We start from the raw sequence: 27,674 nt of genomic DNA, 5'->3' as shown, positions 1-27,674 counted from the left end.
GGTCGAAACGGTTTCAGAGAAAAGGGATATTGATGAAGCTGGTGAATGGGAAAAAGATGTTGGTGATAATGATGAAGCTGGTGAATGGGAAGAAGATGTTGGTGATAATGATGAAGCTGGTGAATGGGAAGAAGATGGGGAGGAGGAAAATGGGGAGGAGGATGCTGATAATTCTATTGTTGGTGAAACGGATCAGAATGGTGGGGATTACAGTCTTTATGGAAAGGTTCCAGATGAGGACGAGGAAGATGATGATAATATTTGTTTTGAAGAAATCCAAAAGACATATGCTAAGACAAATGCTATTGAAGGAGGAAAATCGAATGGTACCAGTATCTATGTCAACCAGAGTTTTGTTAGCAAGGGTGCTCTGCTTTCAGAGCTGCGGTTGGCAGCAGTGAGGGGTAAGTTTTCTTTCAAATTATACAAATCAACGAAAACTCTCGTTGTGGCAACATGTCCGGTTAGCTATTGTGGATGGAAGGTCAGAGCGAGTGTCAAACATGGGACAAACACGTTTTGGGTAACAAAGTATGTGGAAAAACATTTATGCTCAGCGGGAGACCGAATCGCTCAGCGGAGACACTGTACTCCGAAGTATGTAGGTAGTCTTTTCATTGATCGTGTTGGAATCATTGATGGGATAACTCCGCAGCATATCACTGATGCAATGAGGAACATGTTTGGCATGGCGCTTGATTACACCACTTCATACAGAGCACTGTTATATGCACAAAGATTGGTGAGAGGATCAGCAGAAGAAGGGTATTCGCGTCTGGCATCATATCTCGAGCAAATCTCCATTGCAAATCCTGATTCTATCACGGCGATAGAACTTGATTCTATGAAAAGATTTAAGTATCTATTTCTCTCTTTTGGAGCTTCTATCAAAGGTTTTAAGTATCAGAGAAGGGTCATTGTGGTGGATGGAACTCACCTAAGTGGAAAGTATGGAGGAACTATGTTAGTTGCAGCCGCACAAGATGGCAATTTTCAGATATTCCCATTGGCTTTTGGGATCGTGGATGAGGAAGATATACCTTCTTGGGAATGGTTTTTCACAAAATTGGCTAGTTGTATATCTCATGACAAGCCTCTGGTGATAGTCTCCGACCGGCACAAGGCCATTAAAAGTGCGTGTGATAAGGTGTTTCCTTGGGCAACCCGAGGAATATGTTATTATCACCTTCAAGATAACATTGTCAAAAAGTTTAAAGGGAAACATCTCATGTACTTGGTGAAAGGGGCTGCTTATGCTCACACGGTTTACGATTTTGACCGGTACATGGCTGAGATACGGAGTGCAAACCCGGAACTTGCAACGTATTTGGAGAAAGCCGACGTCAGGCTATGGTCAAGGGTTTATTGTAAGGGGAACAGGTTCAACATAAAAACAAGCAACATTGCTGAATCTATTAATTCCGCACTGAAGCGAGCAAGAGGATTTCCGATTACGTTCCTGCTGGAGTTCATAAGGCAGAAGTTAGGAAAATGGTATTGGAAAAGGAGACAAGATGCTTTGAGTCTCACAACTGAACATAGCGGGGGTGTTGAATACTTGCTTGCTGTTCGAGAAGAGATAGCGGGTACGATGACGGTCGAACCAATTGATGGATGGCATTTCTTTGTCAAAGGTGGCAAAATGGACTGTGTGGTTGATTTGGAACATGCAAAGTGTGATTGTGGTGTCTATGGAGTGGAGAAAATACCTTGCTCTCATGCTATAGCTGCTGGAATACATGCTGGTTTGCATATCTCCACACTTGTATGTCCACTGTACTCAAAGAATTATCTGTATGCAGGATACTCAGAGAATATATATCCTATCGTGTCACAACATATTGAGGAACGAGAATGCTTTCCTCCAGAACTAAAGCGTGGTCGGGGGAGACCGAAGAAATCAAGATGGCAATCTTGGTTGGAGCTATCTAGGATGAGAGGACACAAACCCAGGAAGAAACACAGGGCACGGAGATGCTCAAACTGCAAGGAAACTGGCCATACGAAACCACAATGTACACAACCAGTTGACTAGTTGTCCAGACGACCTAAATTTAAGTCGTCCAGTCTTGATTACCCGTCCAGACGACTAAATTTTTAGTCGTCCAGTGTATTTTATTTTTAGACGACCTTCTACTAAGTCGTCCAGTGTATTTTATTTTTAGACGACCTTCTACTAAGTCGTCCAGTGTATTTTATTTTTAGACGACCTTCTACTAAGTCGTCCAGTGTATTTTATTTTTAGACGACCTTCTACTATCCCTTCAAGTGTATTTTATTTTTAGACTACCTTCTACTATCCCTTCAAGTCGTCCAAACCTTCTAGACGACTTATTTGTAAGTCGTCCAGTTGGAAAACCTTCCAGACGACTTATAATAAGTCGTCCAAACCTTCTAGACGACTTATTTGTAAGTCGTCCAGTTGGAAAACCTTCCAGACGACTTATTTCTTCCAGACAACTTATATATTTACAAGTTCAAATACAAACACTAATCTTCCAGACAACTTATATATTTACAACTTATATATTTACAAGTTCAACTTATATATTCAAATACAAAGACAAGTTCAAATACAAACACTAATCTAATCATACAAGCCCACGAACTTATCACCATCCACATTTTCTTTTAGATGCTGATCAACAAGCTCCTTCCATATATCCACCGCCATATTATCCCTCATTTTCTTTGCGTTGCACCTAGCAAAGTCTTTAGGGTCAAAGGAGACACCGAGAGCATGACATTCAATGTACTTTACAGTGTACACGCCACAATCACCATTGTTGGCCGTGGGTACACCTTTCAGCGGTCTCTCATATGTGTATGGCTCCAACCCGTATTTGACCCGTATTTCGTCGGTGGCTGCGCACTCAACAAGCAGATAAGGGACCATCTGGAGAAAAGGCTCCATTATCGCATCCCATGCGTCTGGTACACTAGATGAAGGTATGCTGTCCCAGACGACTATGTGCCTCTTAGGGATCGATATCCAAATAGCAACCCAATGCTTGTCGTCCAAGTTCACTGGCGCATAGATATCATCAATGTCCTCCCCCCACTTCTTGTTTGATTGGCAAAATGAAGGTATTGATCCGTCATAAAAATACGACGCCCCACCAGGTAGAACTCTTCCTAAACCTTTGTGATCAGGTTCCGATGTTTTGAAGAGGTGATACTGCTCTCTCCAAGACTGGGAAAAGTTGTGATCCAGGAAGCACATTCGCTCGCTCCTGAAAGCTTGTGGGTTCTCCTGATACCTCTGCCTTAGCACATTAATCCAAGCATCTATATGCTGCATATTAAATATAACAAGTTAGAAGTTACCAGACGACTTAAATATAAGTCGTCTACGTGGTCGTCCAAGTAGACGACTTTCCAGACGATTTATCTTTAAGTCGTCTGGAAAGTAGTCTACTTGGACGACTTTGTAGACGACTTAAATCGTGTGCAGAAGACTTACGCAGTCTTCCAGCCATCCTCTGGCTGTCCGGAGGAAGTGGTACCACCTCTGGCTGTACGGATCAGTTTTCAACCAATCAGCGAGTTCCTTCAACCGATCTTTGTTTACTGGCGGAAATGGATTATAGGCTGCCACTTTATCTTTTTTTTTCTCTGCCGTATAAGGAGATCTCACAGTGGGAGCAGGTTTCTTCGCTCGTTTACTCTTTGCACGCTTGTCCAATACAACCAGGCTCGGTTCTGAAACTGGATCGCTTGGCTCGGTGGAAGCGAGGCTCGGTTGTTGATCGGTGGAAGCGAGGCTCGGTTGGTGATCGGTGGAAGTGACAGCAACAATCTCTTTGGAGGCCTTATTTACCGAGTTCGCCTCGGTTGCTGTATCCTCCGGCAACCATCTCTGCAATAAAAGTTGCACACAAGTTAACTCTGGACGACTTAAACAAAAGTTGTCTGGACGACTAGTTGGACCTAGACGACTTAAAATTAAGTCTTCCGTGGTCAACTAGTCGTCCAGACAACTTACGTTTAAGTCGTCCAGGGTCAACTAGTCGTCCAGACAACTTTTACAGTCGTCTGGACAACTAGTTAACCCTGGATTTGATACTAACCTCTTTGATTTGAGGAGGCTGTTTCTTTTGAGGAGGAGGCTGTTTCTTTTGAGGAGGAGGAGGCTGCTGCTGTTTCTTTTGAGGAGGAGGAGGCTGCTGTTTGGTTTGATGAGGAGGAGGCTGGTTACTAACCACGGTTTCATTGGCATGAGGGGTAGCCTGTTTGTTTCTACCCCCGGTTTCTTTGGCAAGAGGGGTAGGTTGTTTATCTTGAGGGGTAGCCTGTTTGTTTCTACCCCCGGTTTCTTTGGCAAGAGGGGTAGGCTGTTTATCTTGAGAGGTAGCCTGATTGGTTAGAGTGGAGGGGTAGCCTGATTGGTGACACCAACCTTCTTCTCCACAGCTTCCAATCTATCGGACAACTTCCTAAACTCCCTCATGCACTTATTAAACCCTTTTTTCATGCAGTCAGCTACGCCCTTGAACATAATTTCCAACTCCTCTCTGGTCACCCCTCTAGCCTCTTCTCTAGCCTCTTCACTAGCCACTTTAGGAGCCTCTTTACGAGCTTTCTTCCGAGGTCTTGGATTGTCTTCCTCCTCCTCCTCCTCCTCCTCCAACACAACCATCTCTTTGGCCTTCTTTGATGGAGTCACAACCTTAGGTTTTGTATTGACCTTAGTACCAGTGACTTCCCAGCAATCCATGGTCCACTTCCACGGTCTCCGCTCATACATGACTTTAATGATGTTCTCCGCGGGCAGGTCCTCAACCTCAGAGTCCCATTTTGGCCACATTTCACTAATGTCCTTCTCAACAAAGTTGATCACGCGGGTCTGCAGTAAATAGAAGAATCGAGTTAGATATTTGAAAAAAAATACTAAATAGACGACTTAATTATAAGTCGTCTACTAAGTCGTCCAGCTGGAAGACCTTCCAGACGACTTATAATAAGTCGTCTAATAAGTCGTCCAGATGGAAGACTTTCCAGACGACTTAATTAAGTCGTCCGATAAGTCGTCCAGCTGGACGACCTTCCAGACGACTTATAATAAGTCGTCTGCGCAGTCTTTTGGATTGAAGTAAATACCTGACTCAAGATAGCAGCTTTCATTGATCTGCGGCCTCTGCTGCCCTCGTAAGCCAGTATCGGTGGAGACGGACTGTCTGCTCTGGGACCACCAATACTAGCACCCAATTCCGGCATAGCTGTGTACGTCCAGACCTGAAGAACTTGTATAAACCCATCCACGGTGTAACAGCCAGCAATTTCTTTGTTCCACAAAGAGTCCATCAGCACCTTAAATGCGACTCTCCCCCATGGATAATTCTCAAACCGTTCTAAATCCATCACTAGCCTTGCCAGAGTAGATCGTGTAGCGGTTGAAAACTTTCTCCCTTCAATGAATCCAGTGAAGATGGAGAGGTACGCGAGCCGCTTGCGATCTTCCCTGGACCAATCCCCGCATCTCTGCAGTGCTGCTATTATCTGATCAGTAGTTGGCCCAGCTTCCAGATGAACTCCCAGCATCCCCCAGAAAGAAACCATCTCTGGGGTAACGTCACATTTTGGTGTCTCAAGGTCCTCGATGTACTCGCAGTTTAGACCAGTGAGGTTTTCAAACTCTAACAGTGAAAACCTCAAAGGTTCTGGACCAACGAGAGACCACATCTCATACTTCTTCTTAATGTCCAGCTTGAAACTGAGCATGTAGTGAACCAGCCTTGAAGCCCAACCAAATCCCTGCTCCTTGAACTTGATGAAAACTCCCAAACTCGACTCCTTGAGCTCTTCAAATTCGTCATCAGTAAGAGCTTTCCTAAGAGCAGTATGCAACTTGCTGTTATCCGTATGATACGAAATGCTATTGTGGGCTTCTGGTTCTTCCCCTGATGTGTATAACCTACGGGGGAGTTCTGGAATATCCATCCTTTTTGTCTGCAAAATAATCAAAGACAACAATATAAGTCCAGACGACTTAGTAGACGACTTATAATTAAGTCGTCTGGAAAGTCTTCCAAATGGACGACTTATATTTAAGTCATCTACTAAGTCGTCCAGTTGGAAGACTTTCCAGACGACTTAAATTACTTACAAGTCTTCCAGTCGCAGAAGGAGTTGGAGTACTCGTCATTGCGGTTATAGATCTGAAAAAATAAACGTGAAACGGTGAGAATGAGTAAATTGATAGAGACAACGTTTTATGTTCATCTTTTCCTCGAGATTGATGACTTAGCGGCGTTAGGGTTTACAGAGAAACGGCGCTAAGGTTTACAGAGAAGAAGCGGCGGCGCTAGGGTTTAGAAGAAGCGGCGGCGCTAGTGTTTAGAACGTTGGTGACCACGGTGGCGAGGGCGACGGTTTGTTCGGAAATAGTGGAAGCGGCGGCGCTAGGGTTTAGAGGAATCGGCGGCGCTAGGGTTAGAAGAAGCTGCGGCGACAACGGTGAGAATGAAGTGAGATAGATAGCCGATGTTGAGAACGATGGTTTGTTCGGAAATCGTGGGAATTCGAAATCGCCTTTGAGAGAGAACTGTTAGGGTTTCTGAATATCGCGAAAAATGAAACAAAAAAAAAAATCACCTTATATATTGGGTAAATAATCCGGTTAGCTTTAAAATTACATTGGTAAACTTTAAGGTTTGGTCCGGTTTAGACGACTTATTCTGGCTGATAATGTACAACAGACGACTTAATATTTAGTCGTCTGTTTTCAGACGACAAAATATTAAGTCGTCCTAGACCCTAAAATGAACCCCTAAACTAAAATGACTAGATTAACTAACTAACCACGTTATAAAATCAAATTATACTTAAATAGTGTTTACTATACACAGAAATGAACACGCATAAGTAATTTTAAAAATTTTCAAAAACGGTTTTAATGCTTTCCAAAATCTAACCCTAAGAACACATACAATACTACAACATATGTTGATGAAACATAAACTTAAGAATATCATGACTCACTACTTTCACTCATCTATGCTGAAAACAATTGAAATTTGTTATATCTTAATTTATACCTCCTAAGACATATGTTAATTACATAATTCCAATTTTTCACTTATCAAAATATTTTTTACAAAATTTTTAAATTATGTTTAAGACTAACTGTCCAGACGACTTTAAGTTAAGTCGTCTGGACGACTTATTTTCAAGTCGTCTAAACAGACGACTTGCGAGGGGTAGAAACGTAAAAAGAATTCCGTTTTTTTGTTTGGTCACAAGGGGATAGTTGTAATTTCAATAGCCTTTTAGGTTACTTTTGCCTTTGACCCAAGTTGGGGTATTGTTTTGGGTTTGACTCCAAGTTTTGAGTCACACTTGGCAATTCTCCCGATTTTATATTATTATCGTGTGTATAAGTATAACCAAACTAAATTAAACTCTTTCTAAAAAATCAAACTAAATTAAATTCTAGTAAAAAAACACATGTGGGCAATGATGGTCCAAATCTACCGCAATCGAATAAATTTATCAAAACAGAATAATTATGGGAGAAACAATTATTCAGAGAAAGAAAAATAGCTTAACTAGCTGCGGCAAAAGCGGAGAGGCCTATCTAATATTCATGCACATGAGACTAGTGTTATTTTGTCTTCTAACAAGGTTAGAACAATACAATCAGTCTGAAGCATGGAACGCGATAAGCATGTGAAAATTACTATACTTAAATATGACTGAAATCAAATCAAGTACACAAACACATTTCTGGTTATAAATAAGTATAATATTCATGCAGCTCAATGACCTGAGCAAGTGTTTCAAACCAAGTTATCAGAAAATATATCCAAAATTAATATTGTAAAATGATTCACTAATTGTGTTAATTAAGTGAATCACTTTGTTGATATAGTGTACTTAGTTTCAATAAAAATAGTCTTGTTACTTATAAAAATTAAAAATATACTGATGCTTGCTTCAAAAATTGACAGTGGAATATTGGTGCTGTGAGTTATTATAACAGGAGTTGGTGAATAAAATCTGTTACAATTATTAGGGACCTTATTATCATAAAGAAAATTTGGCATTTAGAGAAGAGTGGGGGCTTAGGTGAACATACAGCAAAGCAAAATTCAAAAGTTGGAATGATTTTAATGAAGGAAAAAAATAGAATTGGAGCTTTTGGCTTTTGTGGCTCAATAGTCACAGATCATTCATGACAAAAAAGAGGCCATCATGTGACCTCTCTTTTATATTCACTCTTTTAGCTTTTCTTTTCCTCTTGGCCATTTTCATCTGAACCATTTCTTTTACTTCTTTCTCTTTTTGTTAAGTCCTAAAGAAGTTTCTCCAACTTACCGAATCAGTCATGGATAATTATATGTGATGGGTGTTGCATACATAATAATAACTACTAAATAAAAAGATCATCTGCAATATCAACAGAGGTATACATGTGAATAGGGTTAGAATATGAAAGAAAGCATTACATAAATAATGCAGGTTCTTCTTTATGCTCCATTTATATGAAGTCTGAAAGCTATGCTTTAACACACGGCTCATTTTAGAATCATCACGTATGTAGCTGTGGAGTTATTTTCCGGATTCAGAAACCAATTTAACAGACGATAATGATATTAAAGAGAGGTATTTAAATGACATATAAATAAGCAAAAAACTAATCAACAGAATATAAATATGTAAGAGCATTAGCAATGGTAAATTCCCATGTGAGAGTATCTGGCACAAATGTTTTAATTTTGTTATATAATTAAAATTGAAGTAAAAAAAAGTTTGGATGAATAAAAGAAGGACACACACGACGAAAGTATATGAACTTTTTTGTTCAAGCTTCTCTGCACCGATACTTTCTTTTCTATTTCCTCCTTTTCTAATTTTTGTAATTAATATGATCGTAAGAACTTCAGTCAGAAACTATCAATAAGGTTGCCCTAAGAATAACAGAGACAGTCCTTTTTGAAAATTGACATGTCGATCCCACATAATACTCGACTTAACCACGCATCTATGTTCGGGTGGTCAAGGCGTTCCATGGATCCCCAATGGATCTGAATTCGAATATGCACCATACCAGATTTTCACAGCGCGTGACCACTGGGATTTTCACATTCTCTCTCCGGGGAATCTTTTGCCATTTTTTTGAATACTCGACTTCATGAAGTTTTATATCAAAATTAAAAGATTGTTTTCCGATACAGTAATATGCATGTGAGTAACAAAAAGCACTGTACAAAAAATATGTTTTACATGCTCAGAATCTCAAATAGTCATTGAATCAAAATTATGAAATTATATAATCGTATTATTTTGTTTTAAAATATTTATACGGGATTCAACCTAATTTCCGAATAGATATATAGAGCATAATAAGAATTTGACAAAAAACAGGAAAATAAATTACTGTTAAATAAATGTTTCGGATCTGATTAACAATATCCCCTCCCCTCTCCTCTAACAAAGCTTGCCGGCATATTCCCTTTATTGACGCCGCTCCGGCGCGTCGTCAATCACGAGCACCAGATCCGGTCTCGCCTCCTCTCAAAGATTCCATCTTGCTAAGCTTTGTCCCATTCACGCTCTCGCCACCATGGATCTTAAACCATCATTAGAAAACGTAATCAGTGATTCTACTCATCCCACTGTCACTCCAGATCCTCGTTGGCCATCTAAGTGTCGCTGGTCAATCGAGTCTCCACCGCCGGCAATATCGACAGGTACGGTCTCGACTGCAGAAAAATCAAACGGTGGTTCAGAGTTGTTATCTCCCCCGGCAGTGAACGATGATAATGAAGTCATGAGGCATCAAATAGATGTCATGGTCTTGGAGTCGAATCCTGTGGTTTCAAGCGAAGCCCCAGACTTAAAACAATTAGGGGAAAGTGACTCTGTTGCTGATCCAGAACTAGTGGCTGCCAGAGATAACACCTCTTCAGACATCACTAGTCAACCGGAAAACGAAGAGGTTCGGAACACTTGCGTTTAAGACTTGAGTTCACCTCAATCTCCTGGCCTCCCTCCGATAACCTTTACTTCTCCAGAAATATCAGTTGAGTCTCCAATAGCTACTTTTGTTCCTTCGCTCGGAGCCTGGGCCAAACCTCTCGCTTTTATACCACCTGCAACTCCTCCAACACCAGCAACTCCAAGTGGTTTCAATCCGCATGATCTTAACAATTTTCTTGACTCTTTTTGGCCAACACTGGCTGATGGATTTGGGCCAAACCAGAAGAAAAAAGACCATCCAAGTGCTGTAAGAGAGTTTCCTCGTATGCCAGTTCAGAAGATTCTGGTCCCTGAGCTTAAAGATGATGGAACATTAAGATTTCCGTGGGTAGCCAGGATGGACCCAGCTACCATAAACCTTTATCGAGCGGCCAAGCCAACCTTTCGACTCGATGGAACTCCAGAGGTAACGATTCCCTCTCAGGTGCTTCGCCTAGGACCAGAAAATAAAAAGGAGTATATCACTGGCCACTTTCACCGCTGCTCTCTTCCTCCAGGGGGTTTAATCCATGATGTGGTTAATAGGTTGTGGGGAAGAACTTGTAGAATAGGTTGTCGTAAGCTGAGCGAGACCTCTTACATGTTCCACATACCTCATGATTCAACTCGACAATGAGTAATTCAAAGAGGTGTATGGCATGTTGATGACTGTCTGTTATTTGTTTCACCTTGGAAACCAGTTAATTCATTCAAGGTCCCTGAATATCAACAATCCCAGTGTGGGTAACTCTTAAAAATGTTTCGGATTGTTGTTACTCAAGATTGGGTCTCAGCCACGTAGCTTCAGGACTTGGTGAGCCTATGCAAACACATAAACCTCGACTTGATCCGACCTGTTTGGGAGAAGCAAAGTTGTTGGTTGAAGTAGAACTTGACAAACCTTTTCCAAAGCAAATTGCCTTGGATGACAAACAAGGTAATATTTACTTGGTGGATGTTGAGTATACATGGATTCCAAGTGTGTGTGGAAGGTGTGAACACTTAGGACACAAGGAAAAAAGATGTCTACTTCCAGCTGTTGATTCAAACGTGGAAATAAGGTCCACACATGAGGATTTATCTGCTGAAGAACCTCAGCCTGAAATGGGAAAGATACTAGCTCAGTCTACTGTTGCATCAGATCAATTGGTATCAGAAGCTGAAAATTTGGAGTCACAAGTGAATATTGAACCGAAGCATCTCTCTACTCCAGTAAATAACCCCACTCACTCTAAGGTACATATAGCCAATGGCTCCAACTCTCATTTCACTTCCTCACCATTAGCAGACACACAATCTGCTCCAACTAAAACCACTATTATGGAAGAAATTCCATCTCCTGTTATTGTCTTTGAGACCAACTTGGTTTCAATGGACAATTCATTGGTCCCTCCACACTCTCATGCACATGAGAGCCCTCCTACCAATCAAATTGCTCATATTGTGCAAGATGATGGAGAAGGGTCTATGAGTGAAGCTACGACAAACCTCAACATGTCTCGAGGTGGTAGGCCAATAAAACCACTCCAAAAATTTGAAGATATGGAATGGAAAATGGTAAGAAGAAAGGGTAAAAGAGGTCGTCGAGGCCGCGGAAACCACCTGCCATCTTCCTAATAGTTTCATCCTTCTTTTGTTTCATTAAGCTTATGAATCATAAGTCTTCTCTTTTGTAAGCTAATGCTTGGTTCAATATGAGGTATGTCTCATCTTACTTTCTAAAACTTTATGGTTGTTCAACCATACATTGTATGTTTTTTGTAGTTTAATTTGAAAGCCATTTTACAAAAAAAAAAAAAGATTACCGTAAAATACAATGTTGGAAAACTATCTAGTATATGAATCTTATCATGTTTTCCCTATACTTTACTGTGAAAAACATACGTTATTCTGGAATAGAATCCATACAAATAATTAATTAGTACTAAAAATCAAAATAATTATAAGGCCTGTTATCCAATCATATATTAAATTTTTTTAACTATATACGGAGACGATTCAAAGCCACTGAGAGTAGATTTCAAAAAGATATATAATTTGTCAGAGTAATGTTATTTTGTTAGTCAAAGCTGTTTTATTTTTTATTTTTGACTGTAACTTTCATAGCGTCGTTATCTAGGCAAAGCGAGCTTCAATGGTGTAGTGAAAAAAGAAACAAAAAGCTTCGTCGCAAGGAAAATACACACTACTTTTATTAAATATTACCATATAATCAGCTACAATTCATTTTATTTTATGAAAATGTGACACTAGATTTCTATCTCGTCCGTCAATAGATCATTACATGCATGCATGTGGTTTAAGGTTATGCTTTGTCTGAGTATTTGTATTTAAGGAAAACAGATGGACTAGTAGTGAAAGCGTTTATATTTGAAGCCCAATTAGAGATTTACTCAGGCCTTTGAGGCCCAATTTGAGAGCATGGGAATCCAACGGCCAAGCTATTATCCACAGTGAAATCTATTAAAAGTAGTCTCAGCCGTCAGATGTTTTCCTTTTACGCAAGGGTTCGTTCCTCGACGCTAACTTCCCTCTCCAGAGTCCACACACTTCACACACAGACCTAAACCTCTTTGTCACGTTCTCAAGCGGTCTCCACCGTTGGTTTTCCGGCGAATCTAGCCTCGTCTTCGTCGGTTACTTCCCTTTTTCTTCAGGTCTTCTTCTTTATGACTCCCCTGTATTTATATGTATCTGCTTTTGCTTGCAACTAGTGACTGATTTGTTTACCGCGTGGAGAATTCTGAATCATTCTACTCCAATTGTAATGGTGTTATTGTGAAGATAAAGGACAGAGTTTGATAGTTTTTGTTCATGTAAAGTTTTTTTTTTTTTTTTAGTTAAGTAAGAACAGAGCCACAAGATGTAACTGCAAAGTTTCTATCTTTTGTCCTAAAAAAAAAAACTGACAATTGACATAAAGCATCCTGTCTTGTCTTGTAAGGAGGGAATTTTATTTGGTTTAGGGTTTATGTAGTGTTGATCAAAATAATCATATTTTTTGTGGAATTGAGACCTCATGGGACTCTTAACTAAAGCAAGCATAAAAACAAAATCAATTCGAGTCGTGGATTCTCCATACTAACCTTATATTTTGGTTCCCCTTTATTGGTTGCAGTGTATCTTGAAGATTTCTAATGGCCACTGAGAGGAACGCTATGGACTGTATCCTTTTCTTCCGGCGCTTTAATTTGACTGCTCTGTGTTTTCTTACTTGATTGGTTTTTTACTTTAGTAGATTCTAAGATTTTTTTTTATTTTTTTTTTGCTATATCAATTTGTGTTTGCCCCTTGATAATTAACCCTAGCCGAGCTGCAAACTGTAACAGATTCAGATTCGACACCAAAGAGACATAATGAGGTATTTAGAATCTTATTAGGCGAGCTGCAAACTGTAACAGCTGCAGATTCTACACCAAAGAAACATGATGAGGTATTCAAAAATCTTATTAGCCTCGTTCTGAATCTCTGTTTATACTGTTGGCAAAGGTTTCTTAATTTTATGCTGGTAATCTTTTCAGTCTCCTCCAACAGATGACACAAGTCGTACCGTCACAGGGTCAACTACCTCATCTGTGACCGTTAGTGCATGTGCTAATGGTAATACAACCACCTGGTTAACCGGATATATTCTATTATTACCGGGTGTATATTGTAAGAACGATCTATAACTGTTTTTTCATGTCACTGTGGCTTGTGTTGTGATTTGCTTTGCAGGAACTGACGTAGTCTCTTCTCAGCCAAATGGAAATGGTCAAGCATATGCTACGGATTTTCCAAAGGTTTGATTGTTTTTGTCCATTGGCTTATTTTTAGCTCATATAATAAGTTCATTTTTCTGCAGGCAAGTCACCGTGACAAAAACAATAGTTCATATAATAACTATCAAGATTCGAATCTTCACGGTGATCGAGCAGTAAGAAGCTATTGTTGGTCTCAAACTTCAGTGTCGTCTACAAAGCCTCCAGGAAATCTCAATGTTTATGGTCAACTTCCTTCCTTTACACAATCACATGCGTTCAGACCAACATTCAAGGTACCTAGTCGTATCTATATTTTCTGTATGTTCTGTCCAGAAAATCTGAGGTTGAAAGCTCTTTTCTTTTTGCCTTATCAGGGAAAGCAAGCGGCAGGACAGTTTACAAAACATGCCAATCAAAAGACAAGCTCAGTCCCATATAGCGGTTACTACTGTAATGGAAACACAAATAGTGGTTTCAGGGATCAGAGAGATGAACACAGGAAGCCTGAGAGAAACGGAGAATCTGATTCATTGGTTGAAATGAAATGCGGTCCGAGAACCAGTGCAAAGACTCATCCTCCTTCGGACTCATCATCATCACTCAAGCAGAACAGTTCGTTTGTATTGGATCTTCGTAGAGAGATGTTTAACCTCCCAGATTTTCAGACCGACTACGAGGATGCCAAGTTCTTCGTGATCAAGTCATACAGCGAAGATGATGTTCACAAGAGTATCAAATACTCCGTGTGGTCAAGCACTGTCAATGGAAACAAGAAACTAGATGCAGCTTACCGTGATGCTGAAGCAAAAACACTCGTTGATGGCAAGAAACGTCCCATTTTCCTCTTCTTCTCGGTGAGTGAGCTTAAAGATGTGTCTTGTCTCCTTTCATTTATCTGGTTTAGTAGTAGGCCTGCGGGTTCGGTTAGTTCTGGTCGGTTAGTTCGGAAGTCAGTTAGTTCGGGTCGGTCCAAATCTCACCGAAGTAAACTGGAAAAAGTTTGGTTTGGTTTTTAGCTAGATTTGTGTCAAAAAAGTTTACCGAAGTTTTTGGCTGATTAAATTTTTGGTTTTAATTGAATAAAATTCGAAAAGTTTGGTTAATTTTGGTTGTTTCGGTTTCGATTTTGGTTAGTTCTGTTAGGCCGGAATTTCAGTTAGAATTGGTACTGCTTGGAATTATTTTTTTAGAAACCAAACTAATTGATTACCGAACTGGAAACCAAAATTTCTTTAGTTGGCGAACTGAACCAAACCTTCAACCGAACTAACCCAAACTGAACTTTTCGGGTCGGTTTGGTAATAACTGCAGGCCTATTTAGTAGTAACCATGATTGATATGTTTTTCTTTTGATTCAGGTGAATGCGAGTAGACAGTTTGTTGGATTAGCAGAGATGGTTGGATACGTGGACATGAACAAGGATTTAGATTTCTGGCAAGTTGACAAGTGGTGCGGCTTCTTCCCTGTCGAGTGGCACGTGGTTAAAGACGTCCCTAACTGGGAGCTATGCCACATCGTACTCGACAACAATGAGGGCAAGGCGGTTACTCACACGAGGGATACTCAAGAGATCAAACTCAGAGAAGGTCTCCAAATGCTTTCAATATTCAAGAAGTTTTCCGCGGTGACGTCTTTGTTAGATGACATGGACTTTTATGAAGAACGAGAGAAGTCTCTTCGGTTGAAGAAGGAGCATAAACCAGCTACTCTTCGCATGGATCTCTTCAAAGAGAAAGACTATGATGTAAAGATGCTCATGACCTTTTAACTTCTTTAACTTTTTCTTTTTGTCTAAAACCAAAACTATATTTGTGTTTATTTGCATCAGTATGAGAATGGAGGTAACAGGAGAATGAATCAAGATAGAGGATATAACTGGAGCAGAACACAACAGTCTCTTGTCAATCAAACCAAGAATCTCTCCATAAGAGGAGGCTACTCTGTGTCCAAGAATAACACTCGCAATCCTAGATGAGACACCCTTAGTTTTATCTTCTATTTATTAGTGAATTGGTTTTTACTTAGTTCAGGGAATCATGATTGTCTTTTGTTTTCCTTTGTTAGGGCGTTGTGTTTTTTTTTTTTCTTTTTTTCCTCTACAGATGTCTTTTGAGAGAGCTTGCAGATTTCATTTTCACAAAACTCATAAACAAATCAATCATTCATAATATTTGTGACTAAAAAAAAAGATACATTTTGTACAGAGAATCATTCATGTAGAAGTAATAATAGAATAGTTAAACACATGTGAGAAAGTACATTATCATCCAATACTTAGTCTCTATGTGTCTCACGCTGAACCTAGAAAGCCTTTTATCTATCAAAAGATAAGCCTAACTGCAATTTTTATGAAGATAGTATGAACCCCACACCAACTTTCAATCACAATCCTCCTCATGTGAAATAGACAAAGAGATTTGACACATGGGATATAGCTTTGTGGATGTAAGAAGCTTCTTGTAGCTCTCTGCCTCTTCACTGGTCATATCAGAATCTCTGAAACTCAATGTCATTTTCTTGAGAGATGCCGAATTCTCAAGAAAGTAATTTACAATTTCAATCCCAGATTCCCTTGATTGAAGATTGGTCATACGAGAATCTATGAAGCTCGAAGTCATTTTCTTGAAGGCTGGCGAATTCTCAAGAAAGTAGTTTACTAGTTTAATCCCATAGTGCTCCTCCTTCATTGTCAGTTTGTTGATCTTGACATGCTCCAAACACCAAGGCGCCTCTCTGAATACGGTTTCCTGTGGCTTCTTCTTTAAAGCAGGAACGTCCGTGGTAAGAGTTTTCAACACAGGAGACCCTGAGATGAGCCTCTCCGTAATCACGAGACCATCATCTCCCATGTAACAAACGTTGTCTAGATGTATGCTCTTGAGACAAGGTAGGGATACTTCAAACTTGGGTTCCTCAAGCCCTACGTTTACGAGACTCAGAGACACTAACCTCTTGCTCACGTAAAGATACTTAGGCATGAAATCAATAGCACGCCGTATATACGTCTCGTTTACTACGTCTAGGTGTTCAACTCCGCGATGAATTGCTTCAGCTATCCACTCCATGACTCTTTCACCACTCTTTTTGACATTCGAATCACCACGCTTTCTTTTTATTCTTAGGGGAGAGTCATACCTGATCTTGAACTTTCGTAGGAACGGTCTGTTGTTCAATAAACTCACCAAGGAGGAGTCGTCTTCGTTACGGAGGAAGTCAGCGGCGTTTACGTCTAGCTCGGAAGTGACCTCTAGCCAGAGAAATCTCCAGCTCTTGGACAAAACGCTTGTCTTAACGGCATCTTTGGTCGGAAGGTACGAGAGTATATGAGTTAGCAAAGAATCTGGCAGCTCGCTGATACAATCGCAACCCACCATGCTTAGAGCACAAGGGACTCTTAGGGCTTCTCAGTTATATTATTAGGAGGACGTTATTATTATATGTTCATAGCTAAAAGAAAAATCCTAAAGTTAATTTTATTAATTACTTGTAACTAATAAAGGAAAATTCATTAGTCTCTGAATTAATAAGGGATAAGGAAAACCACTTGCTTTGTTTTTGTTTTTGTTTTTGTTTTTGTTTTTGAACGTCCCACATCGAGAGCAAGAGGCGAATGCGTTCAAGGTCTGATGGTATAAAGAAGACGCTGGGCTGCTCTTGCAAATCATACCTTTCTCGGCCTTTTGGCTAAGATCAAGTGTAGTATCTGTTCTTATCAGTTTAATATCTGATATGTGGTCCATCGGGCCACACGATATTAACTCTATTTTTTAAGGGAGAAAGCCCATTAAGATAGCTTGCTATCTGGGCTTTCACGAGTCGTCCATGCGTTGCACTATTGCACGGGCCTGGCTCAACCCATCAAATATATAGTCTAAATTTTCGGATTAAATAGGCCCAATTCCGACAAAATATTTTAATTGGGCATGACAAGATTAAACTAGCATCCAGACACAACTTTGGTTGGGTATAAGACCGTTCGAATAAAAGATTGAAAACTTCTTAAACCCTTGTGCTTTGTCTAATCTGCGGGAGATTAGAATGTCTGATCCTAATACGAAGCATCCTCCAGGAGACTATACAGCTTCTCAAGAGAGGCTATCAAAGGTTGCGAGGATAGATGGATTCAGTGATGAAGAAGAAGGACATGAGTCTGAGCTATCGATGAGCCCAGAAAACCCTAGAGTGCAGCGTTACTTGGTTGCCATTGAGTATGTCGGAACGCGTTTCTTTGGGTCACAACAGCAGCCTAAGGACCGAACCGTCGTCGGCGTATTGCAGGTGATTCGAGAAGTTGGATTCGTATGTAATTTTGTACCACGGAGAAAAGTTCATATTAGTTGTTGACATGTTATCTAGGAGGGTTTCGAGTTGTTTAACTGATACATCTCACGATCCATTGCAGGAAGCTTTTCATAAGTTTATTGGCCAGCCAGTTAAGATCTGCTGCTCAAGTCGAACGGTGAGAGCTTTTTTTTCATAAGTTTATTGGCCACTGAGTTAAAAGTTTTGGTCTTTTTCATCCCGAGCAACTTGAACCTAAAATTCTGTTAGTGGGAACAAATAATCTTTTACACATATTAATGAAGAAATGTTTCATCTATCTACAGAAAGATTTTGAATGAATTAGAGCTAAGCAGAGTTAGGTTTATGATATGCTTGCTCATTATTTTGGTTTAAACTTAAATTGAAATTGTTATGGCTCTAGGATGCAGGAGTGCATGCGCTATCAAATGTTTGCCATGTAGATGTAGAACGAGTCAGTAAAAGAAAGCCTGGTGAAGTGGTATACCTTTTTTTGCACCCACTGCTATTTATTTTGTGGCTTATAATGTTCTTGGCATGATTGCATCTGTTATATAATAATAGCGTTCTCACTGAATCCTATTCTCTAAATGCAGTTACCACCTCATGAACCTGATGTCGTCCAGAAAGCTGTGAACCATTTCTTACAGGTTAATCATTTACATTTTTTTTTTTGTCAAAATTAACTATTGGATACAATGGTGATGTTAATAAAGTTATCATGTAATTGATGAAGCTAACAGAGTTTACCTGAAGTCTACATTTTTGCTAAGAGTTTCTCTGATCTGTATTTTCCTAAATGTGCTTGCCTTTCACCTAGTTTGATGTGATCTAATCTACTACCTAATATTTCACTAAATATCCTTACGTTTTAACTAATCAGAAAAATGAAGGTGATGTTATGGTGATTGATGTTCGGTGTGTCCCAAGTAATTACCATGCCAGATATAAGGCCAAGGAGCGCACGTAGGTATTCTCTGTACATCACTCATTAGAGAAGCTAAGACTCCATTGTTCTAGACATTTCAGTGTTTTTAAGTACATGATGATCATGTTATGGAACATGCTGCAAGAGTGTTAACTAACTTTGAGTTTATATTTTGGTTTTCGAAAATGTCTGACGTTAGTGGACAATAATGAATGTTTTCATGACACTGTGCTGTAGATACTTCTACCGCATGCTATCGGGGCTGGATCCTTTATCCATCTTTGAAAAAGACCGTGCTTGGCATGTTCCTGAGGAGCTAGATCTTCCCGCTATGCAGGTTCACCTACTTCTGTCTTGATGAGCTTTTCCTTTACTGTGATCAATATCAGCAGTGTGATCCAATTCTTTTTATCTTTTCCCTTAAAAGATAACCCCTTCCCAGACTAAAAAGAATATATCTCTAACGACCTTCGTCAATCACTGTTGCACAGGAAGCATGCAGAGTTCTTGTTGGATCTCATGATTTTAGCTCCTTCAGGGCAGCTGGTTGCCAGGTCAAATGTCTCTGTAGTTTCTAGTTTAAACATCTCGTTATTTATTTAGTACACTACCAATATAGATTGTATTGAATATTTTTCCTCACCCCATTCAGAATAGGCTGATTAATGCATCTAATTTGTGGTTTGGTAGAACTTAAATATCTAGTGTAGATTGATGTTTTACCAAAACTTGATAAACTTTTGACGAGTGTTTTTTATTTATTTATTGCAGGCAAAGTCACCGGTGAGATCTTTAGATGAACTAAGTGTCACTGAAGTACCATCAACTCCATATTTTCCATCTCTCACGGAAAGTACTTGGAGTAACCCAAACAATGGAGATCCTCTCACATGTTCCAGTCAAACCAAGACTGAGACTGCTGGTGTTACTACAAATGGCGAAGCTTTCGGTATAAGAAGACGACACCGCTGCTACGTCGTAACAGCGCGTTCCCGCGGGTTTCTCTACCACCAGGTTTGATTTATATCCATTGTCTCTTCTCTCGGTAGATCATATTTTTGTAACTGTGGTCTGAGATACTCTTTTTTTAAGTCATGTGGTTTTTATATCTTCATGACGTGCAGGTTCGACTGATTGTAGCAGTACTGAAATGCGTAGGGACTGGAGAATTGACCGTCTTAGACGGTATATTCCTCTCTCTCTCTCTCTCTCCCTTGTCAGAGTTATACAGTAATGGTTTCAAAAATATTGAACAAAGGGTTCTTCTATGATTTGCTTCAGTGGAACGGATCCTGAAGGCCAAGGATGTTTCTGCGGGCAAACCCATGGCTCCTGCATCTGGTCTGTACCTTGCGCGAGTCAAATATGAATTCCCATGAAGATTTTCATTTTCTGCTACAGTGTGGTGAGGAGTGTCAAAGAATTAATGGGGTGGTCCTTGTTCACAGGCAGTATTAGATAGAGATGCTATGTTCTTCAGATGGATTCCATCATAGAGATCCTTGTTCTTCCTGAGTGATGAAAACCTAACGAGTGTGGCTTTCATTGTATTATGCAGACTCCCATCATAGATCAAAAAGAATAATAGTTCAAAAGGATCTATGATGGAATTTTTGTTGAGTTTTTTGACTAATGTTATGCAGACTCAAAGTTTTGAAACGTGCTGATATTGGAATGTTAAGGAGTTAATATTGCAGGGGCAATTTCTGAGTTTTGTGGTCCAGGTTTTTATAGGAAGGGAGATATTTGTTACAGATAAAGAGCCTACGTGGCAATGGCTGATTGGATGAGGGGAAGGATTGTGTAAACAGACATGTGGCTAGGCGTAACTGGAAGAGGAAGTTTGTTATCGTCAACATTCTTCATTGATAGATCATCATCTTCCTCTAAACTCTGTACGCTTTCTCCATTGAAATTGTTTGGAGATTTGTTCATGATTATTTTAGAATCTTTCTTCATTCATAAACTCTTTACACTTGAGCTACGTTTCATTGTTTTATCTCCTTCAGTCTCGACTCTGTCATCTTCTTCTTCATCTACCTCTCTGTTGCCCGTCTCATCTTTGCTACTTCTTCTTCTTCTTTGATAAAGTCGACTTTCGCCTTTCTTTCATGATTCTGCACTCTGTTCCGATGCTATCGTCCTCAAGAAGCTCCCTCCTGTGGCGGAACAGTACGCCTGCACCTCCGCCTTCCTTCGAAGCAGCTCTCCGCTTTCCCTTCTCTTCCAGTTTAGGAGTTTGTTACAGAACCACAATCTCTCCTCTTTATTGTTCCTCTGATATTGTCCAGCCCGCCCCTGTTATCACTGGTAAGAATATCTTTTATCTTTCTCAGCTTCTGAGTTTGCTGGTTGTTTTCTTTAAAACCGTGTCTCTCTCCGTTCCTTCTTAGCCTGGTCGGAGTTCGCTCAAAACGTGTCTGGCGAATGGGACGGTTTCGGAGCAGATTTCTCACGCGAAGGACACCCCCTGGAACTACCCGAGTCAGTGGTTCCAGAAGCCTATCGAGAATGGGAAGTGAAGGTGTTCGACTGGCAGACGCAGTGTCCCACTCTTGCTCAACCCCACCCACAGTACACCTTCCTTTACAAGTCCATCAAACTCCTCCCCACCGTTGGGTGCGAAGCCGATGCCGCCACCCGTCACAGCGTCGACCAGAGGAGCATCGGTCCAAGCGCCTTATCCTTCTCTTATTCCGTCTCTGGCTCTTACGTCGCCGTGTGGCGGCCTCTGGGGGACAGCCAGCTGCTAGAGGTGGAGCATTGCCTGGTCAATCCGAACGACAAGGAGTCCCGCGTCAGGATTTTCCAGGTCGTAGAGACCAGAATGTTGTCGTTGCGCAGTTTCAAAGTTTTCCGTGAGCTTTGGTATGGTCCGTTCAGGGACGGCGACCAGCTCGGAGGTTGCGCCACGCGTAGCTCCGGGTTCGCTTCTACACCTGCCACACCAGCTTCGGCGGTAGCCGGTTCTTGGAGAGCTGTGCTTGCTACCACTAGCTTTCACGCCTCTGATTCCGTGAGTTGGCCTGACCTTTTTATGTGTATCCATTCAATAATTGTCATCTACTAAAACTGAAGGTGTATCCTATCCATTCAGGGCTGCATTCAACAATTTACTGGCGAGAAGGTGGTTGAGATTGTGCGAGAAGAAAAGGATCTTTTATTGCTTCCTCAAGACCTGTGGTGCTCACTCCAAGATGGCAAAGATGGCGAGAGATTGTTTTCTGTAGGATGGTTGTTTGAGCCAGGTCATGCTTTCACATCTACCTGTGTCTTCTCCAGCGATTCTAAGCTAGAGGTAAACTATAATCTCTCACTCTCTGTTGACAGTCTTCATCTTGTGTTTTAATTGTTTTATTATCTATCTTTTACTTTTGCGCAGGAGGTAACAATGGGTAGAGAGACTGCCCTCACAGATTTGTGATAAGCTTCAGTAATCCTGTTATTATTTCCTCTATAGGATGTGTCGATATATAATTCAAATTACATTCAGTAATATTAGTACATATTAGAGTGCAGAGCCCTTGTTGGTTCTATAATTACTGGGAAGGATCCAGACTATATAAACCATGTTTCTGTGGAGCTTTATAGCTTTTGCATCTCAATGTCTCAGCCCTGTAAACAATAAAGGATTCATTGTATTATGCAGCCCTGTAAACAATAAAGGATTCATTGTACAAAAAAGATTAGTTCAAAAGACAAAAGTGGAATTTTAATTTCGATAAAATTCTTAAACTATCATCCGGAACTGGATCTGAAAGAAGATACAAAAGACTTAAACGAGACATCTATCAGTTTTTCCTGGAAAAGAACAAAAGTCTACGATTGATTTCGTCTGACTAAGCCAAAGTCTGTCTTGAGTAAGAAAGCAGGCATCAAAGTCCGAGGTTACTCAAAAGCTGACTCCATCTGGGAGTCTCCTCATCAAAAATGTATGTTAGTGGTGAAACCAGCACCCCACTTCCTCCCACCTGCCAATCAACATTTCATGAACCATCACATATCACTAAAACTAAACGTGAGCTTAATTTACACCAATCCGCACAATAAGCAAAGGTGGTTTGGGCTAATAGCTTTTAACTTTTGTGTGAATCTCATAGTAATGAGACATATGAAGAGTAAAAGTGCACGAGTTGGAAGCAAAGATAGATGACGTTACTTACCGCTCTCAGTTGCTGCACAGACTCGTACAGAGCTTTTTTGGGTACACATATCACAATGGCATAGAACTCAATAGATACTTTTCCATCTCGTTTACAGTAAACTGGACTTATTGTTGGTCCCTGCACATCACAAAAGAAGCACATTACAGATAGACGTTATAAGCCATTCTTCAAGTTGGTACTACAAATGTTCTCAAAGCTCTACCTGCAATCCTGATAATGATGGCTGGGTTTTCAAACGTACAGCCACTTCCTCAGCATCCGTTCCTCTCATGTTTGCAACAACCTGAAGTGAAAACATAGGATGATAGAGAGAGCCAAAGTAGAGATCATGCGAAAAAACATTACAATTACTCTGCGCATACAGTGAATTGACCAGCCGCCTTCAAATGGGCTTCCAATCTCTCAAGAATCTCATGCACTGTGTCTAGTGCTCCTGTTCTCTCAGTCAATGCCCTCCTGCTTGCCACAAGTGCAGCCTGATAGAACAAAGGAGAAAAGAAAATATTGTTTTGGTAAAACGGTTGCCAAGTTCAGAACAATAACTAACTCCATATATCTTTCACATCAGACCTGGCTTTGCAGAACCACCCCTCCTTCAATCTCTTTCAAGTTGTTCTCTTTAAGAGTTGTCCCACTGCTCACAAGGTCTAAAATGGCATCAGCTATCCCCATCTAATTAACAAGAAAACAATGTTTTAATGAACACTCCACGCAATAGTCATCTCTTTCAGCTAACAAATACAATCCATCATCTCAGACTACTAAGAGCGATCAACGAAAACAAGACCCTACAAGGCGGCTACAAATCTTCCAGAAATGAAATCATGAGTAAAAACGTTCAGTAAGATAGCTATCTTGCAGAAAGATCTAATGTACTATACATTTTCAAGCCACCTTATGGAAGCTTAGTAGTCTAGTAAGGGAGCATAAGTCGAACTCTAAGGCTGATATGCAGATAGAATAAAATCTCACCGCAGGAGCTGCCTCTAGGGCTCCATCTGCAGTTGAAAAAGTCACGTGCTTTATACCGTTGTCTTTCATAAATTTGGGGCCTAGCTGCAAACAAAAATTGGATGATTCCAAAACAATTCAATTGCATTCTGAATAAAAATAAACGGACAGTAATGCGCCAAAGGAGCACTTCTAAATCAACATACATAAGTGAATCCTGTAGCAACTCGTAAAGGTCTTTCCGCAGTCCATTGAGGCATTTGTGCGAGCTCCTTGAGAGAGTTTATATTCTCAAATATCCCATAATTTGGTATCTGAAACCATATGAAAAGAGCATTCAAGACGTCATCTACAGTGATAACTCTAGGAAAGAAGGTACCGCAAGGGAGAGATGACAGTCTCCAAAGTTGAGAGCTTCGTGGACAATGATAAGATCATCATTTCCCTGGAAACAAAATTCAAAACATCTCAATTCTGATGCAAAACTGGCAATCAGACCATAAGCTAAACTCAAACTAGTACAGCTTCGCAATATCAAGGGGATCAGACTTGTTTCTTGATTCTCTACCATGAATATCAGTATAGCTAAGGTTTCCTAGAATCTCAACATGCAAAAATGCTAATCAAGATATATAATAATAATGTAATTATACCTGACCAAACTCACTAACAATGTCAAGACCAACGATGCCTAAATCAAAATCTCCCGAGAGCAACTTCCTGACAATGTCTTTTGGCCGTTGAAACCAAACTTCAGTGTTTGGTAGCTGTCGGAAAATAACAAAAAAAAAAAAGAAGGAGATTACTCGCTACAAGTTGAGAAACATGCAGCAAACTTTAAAAGCCATTGGCTGTGCTTTCACTCACAAAAGCGTATACCTGAGGAATCTGAGCAACATATTGCCGCGGATTGACTTGTTTGACAGACAATTGACAATCCTGTAACCGAGAAAGTAAAGCAAATGAGATTGTAAATCAATGTCTCCACTTTGCTAAAGAATGAAGCTTTCGGCACGCTCAGATAACAACCAGCACAAAGAAAACAAAATAAAAATGATTCAAGAAACTCTAAATAACACTCACCTTGAGAAGATCTAGCGTATCGGTGGCCATGCGTCCCTTGCTAGGAAGACCGAGACGAATCTGGTTTCTCGCTGATACGGCGTCGGTGACACCGTTCTGAACAGAGCTCTGAGAGTGGGAGACGCATGAAGTCACCACCATCCTGAGACATCTCTTGCGAGTTCCGGTAACTGAAAGAGTGGTGGGATGAATCGGAGAGAAGACGGAGAAAGAAGGAGGAGGAGGCGAGCGTTGTAGAGTGGCGTTGAGGGGAGTAGCGATTGACATGGTTGCTGCTCGCTCGCAAATGGTCGGCGGATATTAGTTTTTGCAAATATCTCGGCCGGCGGTTATAAAGCAGACACGATTGTCCACGTGGAAACTCGTAATTTTAGAAATGTTTCTTTATTTGGAAAAAGTGACTCTGTCAAATTTATACAAAAATATATCAGAGGAGACAAAAATGAGTAAACAAATGTTCATTGATGTTTTTTTAACTTGATGATGCCTCCTCCTCTCTCGTTGGTTTACACTACTTCTTGATTTGCTTCAAGAGGGCAGATACAGATCCACAGTGCGTTGACTCGTTATTGCATTTCTCACAACAAGCTTGTAACTTCTCTATCACTGTCTGGCACCTGCATTCCCAAATTCACACACAACCTAATCAGCTTTCTCCATTTTGGTTTAATAACACATCGTGTACCAAGAATTTTTCATCTATCTATATCTGTAATCAAAGGTTAACAACCATTTAAACTATTTGTGAAACTGTATAATGCCCTTGACTTCTTGATTGCTACAAGATTTTAACTTTTATGGACAAAAAATATATATATATAAAACCTACACAACCAGTAGGCCAAAATGTTAATCAAAAGGACAGAAACAAAGTGCGGATCCACATTCGTTTTTCTTATAGGTTCAGAGGTAAAGCTTTCAATTGGTTCAGAGGCTCTGAACCAATAAGAAGAGGTTTTGCAGATGGATAACGATAATTAGACAGCTATACCTCTGAAGGCACTGAATCAGAGGTTTCTGGTTTATATATAATAAGCTAAAATTGTAAGAGCTTCTACGTAAACTCCTCGATAATCTTCTGGTATTTGACTTCATAAATCAAAGAATGATGTCAAGGAACCATGGTAAATGCATTGCAAACAAAGTAACAATGCATTCCATACTTTCTCTCCTAAGACAAAAAAAAAATATATATATATATAGTATAGACTGCGATGGTATTTACAAAACAAACCACAAAGATTCAAGGTAAAGTATCTTCTCTCGTTCATGCTTATAAATTATCTAAATCAAAAGCCTGACCATCTAATATTGCTCACAAAAGTGTATCCTGTATTAACAACACCATCAAGGAGCACTGATAGGGTGAAAGAGAGGGAGTATGATCCACTAAAAGCACTAAATAATTAGTCTATAAATCTCCAAATCAAACCTCATTCTTAAGAATGCATCAAAATGTTTTGCTAACAAGAGAAGGAATTTAGCTTAGATGGATCTCCTAATCCACTCTCATCGTAAGCAATCCCATGGAATCTTCTTTAATAAAAGTAAAAACAAATCCTTTCCCATCTAAATCGAATTTACAGACAAATCGCAATGAATAATCAAACGGAATGAGTCGTCACCTTTGCGGAAGAAAATTGTTCTTGGAGAGACAGGCTTGAATGTCGCAAGCCTCTTTCTTGCACGGCTCTTTGCTTGGTTGCGGCATCTCTCTCTCTCTCTCTCTCTCTCTCTCGCTCAGGCTTTCACAACTTTTGGGGGTTTTGGATGATTTCAGACTTCTCCGATCACCGACTTGACTTTATCTGCCGCCTCAGGAACTAGTCGTCGGCAGCTTGAAGAAAAAAAAAAACGAACCAAACCGACCAAACTTACTGAACCAACTAAACCATTCAGACACTATAATTTAAACCAAACCGTCTTTAATGGCACTCTAGATTCTGACCCGCCCTTAACCAAAAAAGGGCGGGTATATTTTTTGTTTTACATTTTTTTAAAAAAATTTAATTTTCATATTTATATTTTTCTTTATAATCATATTTATACTTTTCTTTGTAATTGTGTTTCTCTTTGTAATCCTATTTAACAAAATAAAATGAGTTTTATAAATTGTGATCCAATGTAACCACGTTACCTTTAAAACGCAAAACTAATTCTAAAATATAGAATTAGTGGGTTCGTTTACAAAAAGAAATATGGGGTTAGTGGGTTACAGTTATATTATTTACTTAATAGATAATAACTCTTTAAATAAAAAAAATAGTTAGATCCTACTTTTATTGATTGGTCATATTGTTGTTTTAATAGAATAGATAACATTTAATAAATATTTTTAATCGAATAACCTATTTCGGTCCCGTTAAACTAAATGAGTTTATATGACTGTTTATTTCTATTAAAACCGTTAAACCCTATTTTAACATCTTGTTCTTTGTTAATTGATAAACTTAATGTCTATGTAAAATATTTAAAATTTGAATAAATTAATGTCTAGTTGAATAAATCCTAATTTTTTAGGTGAGATGTAAGTTATAATT

At 39.8% G+C, this 27,674-nt stretch overlaps 8 protein-coding genes and 1 non-coding gene across 9 annotated transcripts; 5 read left to right on the top strand and 4 right to left on the bottom strand.

The window, feature by feature from the left end:
- Positions 1-2,587: 2,587 nt before the first annotated feature.
- On the bottom strand, positions 2,588-5,940 carry LOC125587445. The gene is made up of 5 exons (XM_048757934.1): positions 5,101-5,940; positions 4,523-4,846; positions 4,071-4,355; positions 3,464-3,859; positions 2,588-3,295 (listed from the first exon to the last, which is right to left on the bottom strand). The coding sequence occupies exons 1-5, from the start codon at positions 5,938-5,940 to the stop codon at positions 2,588-2,590; spliced, it is 2,553 nt and encodes an 850-aa protein (XP_048613891.1).
- Positions 5,941-9,565: 3,625 nt separating this feature from the next.
- On the top strand, positions 9,566-11,577 carry LOC106398272. Its single transcript, XM_013838854.2, has 3 exons — positions 9,566-9,920; positions 10,017-10,506; positions 10,743-11,577. The coding sequence occupies exons 1-3, from the start codon at positions 9,566-9,568 to the stop codon at positions 11,575-11,577; spliced, it is 1,680 nt and encodes a 559-aa protein (XP_013694308.2).
- Positions 11,578-12,428: 851 nt separating this feature from the next.
- Positions 12,429-15,905, top strand: LOC106402280 (YTH domain-containing protein ECT1). Its single transcript, XM_013842986.3, has 9 exons — positions 12,429-12,617; positions 13,079-13,125; positions 13,269-13,393; positions 13,482-13,560; positions 13,678-13,742; positions 13,805-13,996; positions 14,078-14,557; positions 15,062-15,448; positions 15,533-15,905. Exons 2-9 carry the CDS (start codon positions 13,098-13,100, stop codon positions 15,677-15,679), a joined length of 1,503 nt encoding a protein of 500 aa, XP_013698440.1. The 5' UTR covers positions 12,429-12,617; positions 13,079-13,097; the 3' UTR covers positions 15,680-15,905.
- LOC106398271 (putative F-box/FBD/LRR-repeat protein At5g44950) lies at positions 15,744-17,146 on the bottom strand. The gene has a single exon (XM_013838853.2). It carries the CDS (start codon positions 17,076-17,078, stop codon positions 16,083-16,085), a length of 996 nt encoding a protein of 331 aa, XP_013694307.1. The 5' UTR covers positions 17,079-17,146; the 3' UTR covers positions 15,744-16,082.
- Positions 17,147-17,363: 217 nt separating this feature from the next.
- LOC106400913 (tRNA pseudouridine synthase A-like) lies at positions 17,364-20,601 on the top strand. Its single transcript, XM_022702891.2, has 10 exons — positions 17,364-17,982; positions 18,107-18,163; positions 18,410-18,487; positions 18,603-18,656; positions 18,890-18,972; positions 19,172-19,271; positions 19,426-19,488; positions 19,706-19,948; positions 20,059-20,119; positions 20,216-20,601. Exons 1-10 carry the CDS (start codon positions 17,743-17,745, stop codon positions 20,311-20,313), a joined length of 1,077 nt encoding a protein of 358 aa, XP_022558612.1. The 5' UTR covers positions 17,364-17,742; the 3' UTR covers positions 20,314-20,601.
- On the top strand, positions 17,368-17,563 carry LOC125588064. The gene has a single exon (XR_007324460.1). It is a non-coding gene; the product is annotated as a U2 spliceosomal RNA (small nuclear RNA).
- A 167-nt stretch (positions 20,602-20,768) lies between the features above and the next one.
- LOC106400914 lies at positions 20,769-22,578 on the top strand. The gene is made up of 4 exons (XM_013841316.3): positions 20,769-21,244; positions 21,328-21,950; positions 22,032-22,232; positions 22,317-22,578. Exons 1-4 carry the CDS (start codon positions 21,046-21,048, stop codon positions 22,356-22,358), a joined length of 1,065 nt encoding a protein of 354 aa, XP_013696770.1. The 5' UTR covers positions 20,769-21,045; the 3' UTR covers positions 22,359-22,578.
- Positions 22,579-22,620: 42 nt separating this feature from the next.
- On the bottom strand, positions 22,621-25,419 carry LOC106400912 (ATP phosphoribosyltransferase 2, chloroplastic). The gene is made up of 11 exons (XM_013841314.3): positions 25,135-25,419; positions 24,931-24,990; positions 24,705-24,818; positions 24,431-24,496; positions 24,258-24,365; positions 24,073-24,156; positions 23,671-23,772; positions 23,463-23,576; positions 23,303-23,383; positions 23,098-23,217; positions 22,621-22,905 (listed from the first exon to the last, which is right to left on the bottom strand). The coding sequence occupies exons 1-11, from the start codon at positions 25,399-25,401 to the stop codon at positions 22,810-22,812; spliced, it is 1,212 nt and encodes a 403-aa protein (XP_013696768.2). The 5' UTR covers positions 25,402-25,419; the 3' UTR covers positions 22,621-22,809.
- Positions 25,420-25,502: 83 nt separating this feature from the next.
- On the bottom strand, positions 25,503-26,855 carry LOC106400915 (cx9C motif-containing protein 4-like). Its single transcript, XM_013841318.3, has 2 exons — positions 26,760-26,855; positions 25,503-25,751 (listed from the first exon to the last, which is right to left on the bottom strand). Exons 1-2 carry the CDS (start codon positions 26,843-26,845, stop codon positions 25,646-25,648), a joined length of 192 nt encoding a protein of 63 aa, XP_013696772.2. The 5' UTR covers positions 26,846-26,855; the 3' UTR covers positions 25,503-25,645.
- Positions 26,856-27,674: the final 819 nt, after the last annotated feature.

This window comes from Brassica napus, chromosome C5 (genome assembly GCF_020379485.1).
Source record: "Brassica napus cultivar Da-Ae chromosome C5, Da-Ae, whole genome shotgun sequence".
In the NCBI taxonomy this organism is placed as follows: domain Eukaryota; kingdom Viridiplantae; phylum Streptophyta; class Magnoliopsida; order Brassicales; family Brassicaceae; genus Brassica; species Brassica napus.
This window is presented reverse-complemented; position numbering and strand designations above follow the sequence as displayed.

What these genes read in the sequence shown, in the direction of transcription:
- LOC125587445 (XM_048757934.1), bottom strand. Translation starts at nt 5,940, where the DNA reads ATGGATATTCCAGAACTCCCCCGTAGGTTATACACATCAGGGGAAGAA. An exon ending in AAGCTGCTATCTTGAGTCAG is followed by an intron (nt 4,847 to 5,100) that starts GTATTTACTTCA and finishes TATTTACTGCAG; the next exon opens with ACCCGCGTGATCAACTTTGT. An exon ending in CTAGAGAAGAGGCTAGAGGG is followed by an intron (nt 4,356 to 4,522) that starts GTGACCAGAGAG and finishes CTAACCAATCAG; the next exon opens with GCTACCTCTCAAGATAAACA.
- LOC106398272 (XM_013838854.2), top strand. Translation starts at nt 9,566, where the DNA reads ATGGATCTTAAACCATCATTAGAAAACGTAATCAGTGATTCTACTCAT. An exon ending in CACCTCTTCAGACATCACTA is followed by an intron (nt 9,921 to 10,016) that starts GTCAACCGGAAA and finishes TTACTTCTCCAG; the next exon opens with AAATATCAGTTGAGTCTCCA. An exon ending in ATCCATGATGTGGTTAATAG is followed by an intron (nt 10,507 to 10,742) that starts GTTGTGGGGAAG and finishes TTGTTACTCAAG; the next exon opens with ATTGGGTCTCAGCCACGTAG.
- LOC106402280 (XM_013842986.3), top strand. Translation starts at nt 13,098, where the DNA reads ATGGCCACTGAGAGGAACGCTATGGACT. An exon ending in TGAGAGGAACGCTATGGACT is followed by an intron (nt 13,126 to 13,268) that starts GTATCCTTTTCT and finishes AATTAACCCTAG; the next exon opens with CCGAGCTGCAAACTGTAACA. An exon ending in CCATTTTCCTCTTCTTCTCG is followed by an intron (nt 14,558 to 15,061) that starts GTGAGTGAGCTT and finishes CTTTTGATTCAG; the next exon opens with GTGAATGCGAGTAGACAGTT.
- LOC106398271 (XM_013838853.2), bottom strand. Translation starts at nt 17,078, where the DNA reads ATGGTGGGTTGCGATTGTATCAGCGAGCTGCCAGATTCTTTGCTAACT.
- LOC106400913 (XM_022702891.2), top strand. Translation starts at nt 17,743, where the DNA reads ATGTCTGATCCTAATACGAAGCATCCTCCAGGAGACTATACAGCTTCT. An exon ending in CCGTCGTCGGCGTATTGCAG is followed by an intron (nt 17,983 to 18,106) that starts GTGATTCGAGAA and finishes GATCCATTGCAG; the next exon opens with GAAGCTTTTCATAAGTTTAT. An exon ending in TCAGGGCAGCTGGTTGCCAG is followed by an intron (nt 19,489 to 19,705) that starts GTCAAATGTCTC and finishes TATTTATTGCAG; the next exon opens with GCAAAGTCACCGGTGAGATC.
- LOC106400914 (XM_013841316.3), top strand. Translation starts at nt 21,046, where the DNA reads ATGATTCTGCACTCTGTTCCGATGCTATCGTCCTCAAGAAGCTCCCTC. An exon ending in GCCCGCCCCTGTTATCACTG is followed by an intron (nt 21,245 to 21,327) that starts GTAAGAATATCT and finishes GTTCCTTCTTAG; the next exon opens with CCTGGTCGGAGTTCGCTCAA. An exon ending in CCAGCGATTCTAAGCTAGAG is followed by an intron (nt 22,233 to 22,316) that starts GTAAACTATAAT and finishes ACTTTTGCGCAG; the next exon opens with GAGGTAACAATGGGTAGAGA.
- LOC106400912 (XM_013841314.3), bottom strand. Translation starts at nt 25,401, where the DNA reads ATGTCAATCGCTACTCCCCTCAACGCCACTCTACAACGCTCGCCTCCT. An exon ending in GGGTGGTTCTGCAAAGCCAG is followed by an intron (nt 23,577 to 23,670) that starts GTCTGATGTGAA and finishes TTGTTCTATCAG; the next exon opens with GCTGCACTTGTGGCAAGCAG. An exon ending in CTGTGCAGCAACTGAGAGCG is followed by an intron (nt 22,906 to 23,097) that starts GTAAGTAACGTC and finishes GTTGATTGGCAG; the next exon opens with GTGGGAGGAAGTGGGGTGCT.
- LOC106400915 (XM_013841318.3), bottom strand. Translation starts at nt 26,845, where the DNA reads ATGCCGCAACCAAGCAAAGAGCCGTGCAAGAAAGAGGCTTGCGACATT. An exon ending in AACAATTTTCTTCCGCAAAG is followed by an intron (nt 25,752 to 26,759) that starts GTGACGACTCAT and finishes TTGGGAATGCAG; the next exon opens with GTGCCAGACAGTGATAGAGA.